General features: G+C 37.8%; 1 protein-coding gene across 1 annotated transcript; it reads right to left on the bottom strand.

Moving 5' to 3' along the window:
• Positions 1-1,657: 1,657 nt before the first annotated feature.
• On the bottom strand, positions 1,658-6,079 carry rhcga (Rh family, C glycoprotein a). The gene is made up of 11 exons (XM_005915197.2): positions 5,765-6,079; positions 4,884-5,076; positions 4,627-4,777; positions 4,361-4,508; positions 4,104-4,270; positions 3,883-4,020; positions 3,398-3,534; positions 2,937-3,061; positions 2,590-2,663; positions 2,417-2,490; positions 1,658-2,324 (listed from the first exon to the last, which is right to left on the bottom strand). Exons 1-11 carry the CDS (start codon positions 5,991-5,993, stop codon positions 2,291-2,293), a joined length of 1,470 nt encoding a protein of 489 aa, XP_005915259.1. The 5' UTR covers positions 5,994-6,079; the 3' UTR covers positions 1,658-2,290.
• Between the last annotated feature and the right edge of the window lie 2,002 nt (positions 6,080-8,081).

Below are 8,081 nucleotides of genomic sequence, written 5' to 3'. Positions count from 1 at the left end.
CCACTGGCTAGAATATTTGTCATAGTTATTTTGTTGAGTGAGAAGCTGCCTTGTGAAAGGTCATGTGGATGCAGTGGGCTTTACATCACATGGCGTGGCTACACTAATCAATCCACATTTTTTAATTAACATTCGAAGTGAAATAAGGGTCATATTGTTTATCACTCAACCTTGCAATGGCTCTTCGCCCAAACAGCTTGAGAGTCACAAGTCATGGGCATTTTATGAAATACGTGTACCAGCGTTAGTATTGAAATATAAAATATGAGTATTTTGGTAACTGTATTCCGTTACAGTTACCGTTTAAATAGGTGATAAGTAGAATACTTTGTTGAAATACATGAATTATACTACAGTATTTTCCTGATTCCTATGTTAGGCTATCCCCTCTCTAATTTTAGTAATTCTATGCATTGCCAGACACCCAAACAAACACGCAATAAGAGGCTCTAATGTAAGCGTCCTAATAATGTTGGCGCCGTCAGTTACAGAACGTACCCGAAGCCAGCACAACAGAGCCAGCAGTGCACTGGCAGAAATGCATTTCTTACTTGGAAATTCCAACACCACTTCACATTTAAAGAAGAAAGGGACGGGTGAAATCTGCCCGTACAATGCAAACTCTGTTTATTCATGCAGGCCCATATGACAGAGAATGTGCATCTTCTTTTTGTTTTCATATTTTTTAGGCCTACAAGTGGCTGAAATATAAATAAAGCTATGAAAAAATATGTTAATATAACTGCAAAACACACAAAATACCAGTATCCTTCTTACAGCACATAAACATAGATAGTTGGTATACCAGCTGATGGTCAAGAATAAATGCAGTTGAGATACTTTATTAAGGAATATTACTAAAATACTCTACATAGTTATTTTGTTGAGTGAGAATCTGCCTTGTGAAAATCCCCATATTCCAGAAGGCCATGTGCTTTCTGGACACAGTGGGCTTTACATGACATGGTGTGGCTGTATCTAAACGTTTCTTAACTTCATCTAAAAGAAGACTGAAAAAAACCTTGCAGCTCCAGTCATTTATTGATTTGGGTGAGCTCATTCTGACTTTATATTCACTTGGCAATGATTACTTATCATAATACAAATTGGACAGCACATATTTGCCTAGAGGTTATTTAGACATGCGAATAGTAAAGAAATTCTTATTGTTTTCTACTGAAAATACATTAATTTTTCATTTTGTTCGTAATACTGACCTAAAACTAAAACTGATCATTACAACACAAAGGTTGTAATGATCAACAATGTTGAAACTAATTTAGAGAGCTGTGCATTTCTTCACTCAGCACACTGGGAAAGCAGTTTGTTTTCATTCCATCAAACTGACACAAGCTTCTTTAATATTTTTTGGTCACACCATTTCCAATAAGTGTTCAGTCTAAATAATCTAAGCACCTTTGTGTTATTAAATCACATTTTAAGATAGTTCAGTACATTTAGTGGAGTTGAAATCCTGTAAAACGATCAAGCAGATGAGTCTTCAAGATCTAGAACATTTCTCACAAATTAAAAATAACAACAATCATGTTTCATTCATCACACAAATGTTATATTAGCATTGATTCCCTTACCACATCAGTTTATCCAAAAAACTGAATCCATAATATGCCAGAAGTAAATCAAGCAAGTTCTTACATACAATCTTACATTCTTTATTGGAGGTAACATTCAACAGCAACCAAATTGCTAGAGGTTGTATCATAGTTACTATAATTAAAACTTCTAAAGAGGCAATATGCAATTTATGCAGCAAACTAATTGTTGAACTATATGTACATAGCGGCATATAGTTAAAAAGCTATAAATAATTTTATGGAAATAATTCAACTAATAACAATACACAATTTGTCTTTGTTATTACAGTTTTGGCTGCACAATAATATTCCTCAGTGCATAATTAGCTTATAGACAGATTATCTTTTACATGTACTTGGCATTCTGAAGTCAGAATGATATATGTTGCTTCCAAAGTGAAGGTAAAAATCAACATTTTGAGAACAGTTTGAAGCTCCAGCAGCTTTAAAAACCTTGATTCCAAATAATATTTTGTTGAATTGGACATTTACTGATTATTTTATGTTGTTTTAACTTAAAGCTTCTAATAGTTGATAATAGGCAACTACATGAGACATAAATTGTGCAAAACAATACTTGTATATTAAAACATTTTCATGTGGCTTATTTTCCAAAGCTCCTTCATCAGTTCATGTTTATCAGCTGCATAAAGTTCATGAGGATATAAAGGGGACTGGACTCCTGCTGCAAGTCTCTAACTTTCCTCCAGAGAGAATTGTGACTCATGTCTGTGAAAGAAAAGAGGAAAATGAGTTAACAAGAATTTCATGAGGAGGAGGAAGTGGTAAGTAAGGAGGACAGTTAAAGTTTCGGAGCTTACGTGTCTTGGTGCTTGTTTATCATGTGGTTGTTGTATTCCAAAACAGGAGGGATTGTCTCTTCATCCTCAGGAAGCTGGAACCAAAAGATGAAATCAGAAAGCGAACCAAAATGAACCAGTATTTAAAGGCCTGCATAGTCAAAGGGCAAGAACACCATCTAGTGCAGTCTCACCTCCCAATACGCTTCATCATCAAAGCAAAAGTCATCAGCAGGATCTCCCCAGAGGGGAAACCTCAGGATGAAACCTTTAAAAAGAGAATATTATATCATTAAGATTTGTTACTTACATTATCCTTGCCTATCATAGCATTGTTCACTGTAAATTTTATACTTAAAAAAAATAAAAATAAAATAAAAAAAGGTGTCTCAAAAATAGTCACAATAGCCTTTCCTGATTTTCATTTTATCTAGTTTTCTTAAAATTCTGCATAAATGTTGTTTTTAAATACTTCATGGAGTTCTTTAAAAAAGAAATAAATCTTTCCAAGTGAAAGCAAAAATGATGTTATGAAACTCACCAACACAGACTCCTCCAACCAGTCCAAATGCAATTGCTACACATGTGCCAGCAGCCTGGTAGGCTCCCTGCGTTGACATACTCCTGTTTTCAAACTTGCCACTCAAGCCAAATGTCTCGACCAGCCTGCACAGGAAAAAAACAACAACAACAAACAAACAACAACTCTTGAATTTCGGTGCATTTTCAACACATCACAACTTGTGCTGTCAGCGTTAATCTCGCTAAAAAATAACCGCATTAACGCGGCAACTCTCCGTTAACGTCATTTTAGTGAGATTAACGCTGACAGCACTAATCATAACTGAAGTAGAAAGTTCAAATGTCACTGCATAGTTAATGTGAGTCTTTCAAAAAAGGAGGCTGAATAACTGGGCGTGTGGATCCCTAGAAGTAGTCAGTAAACAGGTCTGGTCAGTTTTTGAATTCCAAGTTTTATGTGTATTCGCGTTTGTCACTCACCCCTCTTTGCCATAGACCTCTTCAGTAGCTGCTGCAGCAACTACGGCACCTACGAAGCCACCGAGCATCCCTGGCACGGCATGCAAATTGTGGATGCCACATGTATCCTGGAGCTTGAGCCTTTTCTCCAAAAAGGGCTGAGAAAAATAAAGTCACAACTAATTAGCAGTCTTTTTCTCTTTCTTTTTTTACTAATTGCCTGTGTCAGTGATCTTTTATTCATCAATTTGTCAATTGGATGGCATCGATTTCACAGTCACCACACCTTGCTTCCATTTATTGTAAAGTATTCATCCTATACTTAATATTAAAACCATGCAGTGACTGCTCTTAAAATTCTTCCTCATTGTTCTTATCAGACTCCTGATTTCCGCACAGCAGTTTTTGCATGTCACTGCTTCTTTCTTTGTTTTTCCTATGATAACACCACAACACAAAAATCTCTCAGAACAGAAGCTAGGGGGTTAAAGAATGGCATCACTCACCGTGACATATAAGTACCCAAAGGTGGAGATGATACCACAGCAGAAACCCACAATGATTGAACCGTAAGGAGTGATCATAAACTCTGCTGATGTCCCCATTGCAACCCCAGCAGCCAGAGAGGCATTCTGGATATGTACCTGTCAAATAAAAGTGGAACATTAGCGTTCATAAATAAGTCGATTTCATGAGCTTCTGTATCATTTCCCTTTGTGTGCCATACCATGTCCAGTTTTCCTTTCTTTTGACCCATACTGGAGATGGCGAAAGTGGTAAGAACACAGGCAGCGAGGGAAAGGTAAGTGTTGATGACGGTTCTATGCTGTCCAGCACCGTGGTTTGTGATGGCCGAGTTAAAACTGGGCCAGAACATCCACAGGAACAGTGAACCTGCAAGGTGTAAGAAAGGCAAGGACACATGTTAGGTGGGTTAAACAAAATACAGAGTTTGGCAAACTCTGTAATTTTCCATTTACTCACCAATCATAGCAAACAGATCAGAGTGGTAGACAGACCCATTGAGACGTTTACTTAAGTTCAGGTTTGGTCGGTACAGCACCCAGGAGATGGCCAAACCATAGTACCCTCCAAAGGTGTGAATGACCATGGAGCCACCAGCATCTCTGCACTGTGAAAATAATTACGCTTTTTTAAATGGGCAGAAAAACAGAACTGCAAATCCCCACAATACAATTTTTAAACTCTGAAGGAAAGTTCAAATTTTTAATGTGGCTGCCGAGACTCACATGAAGGAGGTCAAGGATGATGTATTCCTCCACAGCAAAAAGTGTGACACCAAATAAGGTGACAATCATCAGCTGGACAGGGCTTACTTTCCCCAGGAGAGCCCCGTAGGCGATCAGAGATCCAGCACAGCAGAAGTCAGCGTTAATCAGACTGAAGGAAAGCAACCACAGTTCAAGCCGGTTATTAACATTTACAAGTTAAAGAATGTGGTTTCATTTTTGAGTTACATAACTCACCAAGGAGCGATGGCACTTACCTCTCAATTCCGATGGTGATTTTTCCAGTGACGGGGTCCAAACTGTGGAACCAACCTTGCATGAGGAGAGCCCACTGTAGACCAAAGGCGGCGATTAGAAAGTTAAATCCCACGCCACCGAAGCTGTAGCGCTTCAGGAAAGTCATGAGAAAGCCGAAGCCTACAAAGATCATGACATGGACGTCCTGGAAGCCTGCAGAGATTTAAAAAAAAAAAAATTTCAGTGTTTTTGCGATCCCACCTGCCTTTTATTATTATTAATATTGAGTAAAACAGAAGCAGTCTGAAATGTTGTTTAACACTTTCTTATTTATTTTTTTAAGTTATATTAATATTTCCAGTTTAATGTAAACTCTTCTTTAAGGATGTCAGCACGTAGATCACTGGGCAGACAATCTGTTAGTTTCTCAGGGACATTGCACATTACAACATTTTCACTAGTTAAGTACTGCCACATTACCGCACATAAGCCTGAAAAAAGTATGTTTTATTATTATCATCATTGCCATCATTATCTTTTATTACTATTTCCAGCTTTTTTCCCCCTGTGGCATACAAAAAAAAGATACCTTCTGTAAAAGTATTCAGCCTTTGAAAGTAAAAATTATTATTATCATTATTGTTGTTGTAAATATTGGTGGGGGAGGAATTCACCGTCATCCCTTAGACATCAGTGGAAACTGCCAAAGATCTCAGACAACAGTGTCTGCTTTCACAGCATTAAGCGAGAAAACACGGCACTTTTATTTATTCACACATACATGTATCCCAAAAGTGCATGCATGTCCGTGCTACGTTTAGCATGCATATGCTAAAAGTAGCAAATGCACTTGAAAATAAAAAAAAGAGATTTCTTAAAGGCTGTCTCTTGTTGTACTTACTTGGATATCTGAAGTAGAAGTCATTCTCAATGTTGCTGGTGATGTTATGACTCTTTTTGAACTCATGCCATCCTTTTTCATCCGATTCCTCGTCATACCGGATAAAAACTCCAAAGAGAATAACCATAGCAATCTGCCAGACGAAGCAAACAGCCGGTAAACTAACACGTATATAGGTGTTGTTCTGCGGGCCGAAGAAATTTCCAGCTCTTTCACAGCAGTTTCCCATCTTGATGACTTTCTTCTGACGATGCTCTGATCGCTCCTCAGGTAGGGTCCTCACTCAGCTGTGACTTCAAGCTGGCTGTCAGCATCTTATATATTTTGAACTTTGGGAGGGGGTGTGACTCTCTCTACCACTCACAAGCAAGGTGTGTGCTCGTGTTATCTTTCATGAGCTAAACCACTCCTTACCTGCTGCTCTGCTCTTCCTGTTAAAAATAGGGGACGTTATTCCTAGAACAGGCAGCAGGAAATAATCAGATTGCATCACTATACTAACCCAGTATGACTTCTTAAAATGCCATTATATCAAAGTTGTCCAATGGGTTAAAAACAGTAAATATTACACCAGAAGCTATATTTGCAGCCGGAATAAAGAATACTACTGCTTATTTAATGCTGCACTGAAAATCAGTTATGTGTGACAGCCGTGTGCTCTGCCCAGGCATGAAACTGGCGTCAGGTGAACACACTTGTCAGTAAGGGTTATACTACATTGTAGAGATTCATACTCAATTTAGGATTCTTTTTTTTACCAAATTCTTTTTTTTAAATTTCTTTTACAATTTTTTATTTTATGTAACAGCACCATATCTGCCATGCCCTTTACTGCTCTTTGAAACAGTGTCTGCTTTCTTGGGATGAAGTGAGCAAACATGGCCTGTTCCCAGTTTTATACTTGAACATCAATTTTACGCAGCCGAGCTGACTAAAGCAATGCAAACCACCTTCCTCTGTGCACTGCCCACATCCTTGACATGCAAGATTAAACATCAGCACTCTAATATTTAGTCTGTAAATCTGCATAAAGCCACCTACAATGCTTTTGTTAGTTTTGTGTATGTGACGCTTTGCTCACTGTTTTACAGTGAGCAAAGGGGGCTGCTGACTGTTGTCCCCTCAGTGCCTCACATGTCTAATGCTTACAGTATCTGGATACGTTTTGTTCTCACTGTGTTTCCACGTTTTGGTGATTATCTCATCAAAGAGATTCCAGTTTAAGGACTCATCATGTGCTGGGTAGAAGCTCTCTTGCACTTGAGTGACACATGCAACATTCTTGATTGTATCTGGTTTCTCTCTTCAAAGATAATCCACCTTCTTCAACTCGTTATGTAATGCCCTGAGCAATCATATAATCACATTTATATCCTCCAGCAACATATGAGACATTATTTGTATAGAGCTTAACAGGCCTCATAGACAATTTACCTTCCTTGCATCATAAGTCAAGTACAAAATATTGGAAGGAAATTTCTTTCATTTAGGTGTATAAGTCGTCATATTGTAATGTTTTGAGGGTGCTTGCGCTGTAACACACTGCATTGCATATGTATCCTTATACAGTGCTCTGTTTTGATGTGGAATAAAACTAATTCAATCAAATCTAAAGTAAGGCTTCAATATGTAAGTTGAGCATGTAGTTCATAAAGGCTAAAAAAAATTCCACATACCAAAAACCTTTTACTTTATTGCTTTATCCGAGTAAGAAGAAACAACAACAATCTGTATTTTGAGCAAGCAGCAGTTTATGATATACACATATACATATATATATGTGTGTGTGTGTGTGTGTGTGTGTGTTTTGGTTATGTAGTCGCAGCATTAATTTGAAGTCCTGACCATTTCCATGTTTTTATGTTTTTTGTTTTTTGTTTTAATTGTGTTGGTTTGTTAATCTGTTTGACGCTTATCTATAACTCAAGCATAAAAAAAGCACCTGACTCTGGGGATGAAAAGCTATATATTTAGGCACTTTGTTATTAGGAGTCTGCTACCATTTGTTTAACTGAAAAATAGCAAAACATGCACGTTTGCACATATTTCGAGAAATAAAATAATTTCCTAGCACAATATAAAGAAATGAGGGACGACTGGCAAATTATCCTTTCCTTGTCAAGACTGCTAGCTGACATTGTCGCACACAGGGATCTTAACTGGCAGCAGGGTGGCATTAAGTAATAATGTCTCTCAGTGAAGTTTAATTTTGAAGCCCTGTCACAGCCTAACTGAAATGCGCTAAGGCAAAAGGCAGCCATGCTTTCATGAATGAATGCTGCAGTGATCATGCCGTCTTTAGTCTATGATGGAAAGA

This window comes from Haplochromis burtoni, unplaced genomic scaffold (genome assembly GCF_018398535.1).
Source record: "Haplochromis burtoni strain Fernald_Lab_line unplaced genomic scaffold, NCSU_Asbu1 Contig_11, whole genome shotgun sequence".
In the NCBI taxonomy this organism is placed as follows: Eukaryota; Metazoa; Chordata; class Actinopteri; order Cichliformes; family Cichlidae; genus Haplochromis; species Haplochromis burtoni.
Note: the sequence above shows the minus strand (reverse complement) of the source record. Positions and strands in the feature narration are given on the sequence as shown.

Excerpts from the sequence above, each read along its gene's own strand:
- rhcga (XM_005915197.2), bottom strand. The coding sequence starts at position 5,993 with ATGGGAAACTGCTGTGAAAGAGCTGGAAATTTCTTCGGCCCGCAGAAC. Across the intron at positions 4,271-4,360 it reads TGATCTGTTTGCTATGATTG|GTTCACTGTTCCTGTGGATG; the intron begins GTGAGTAAATGG and ends TACACCTTGCAG. Across the intron at positions 3,535-3,882 it reads TTGGGTACTTATATGTCACG|CCCTTTTTGGAGAAAAGGCT; the intron begins GTGAGTGATGCC and ends TATTTTTCTCAG.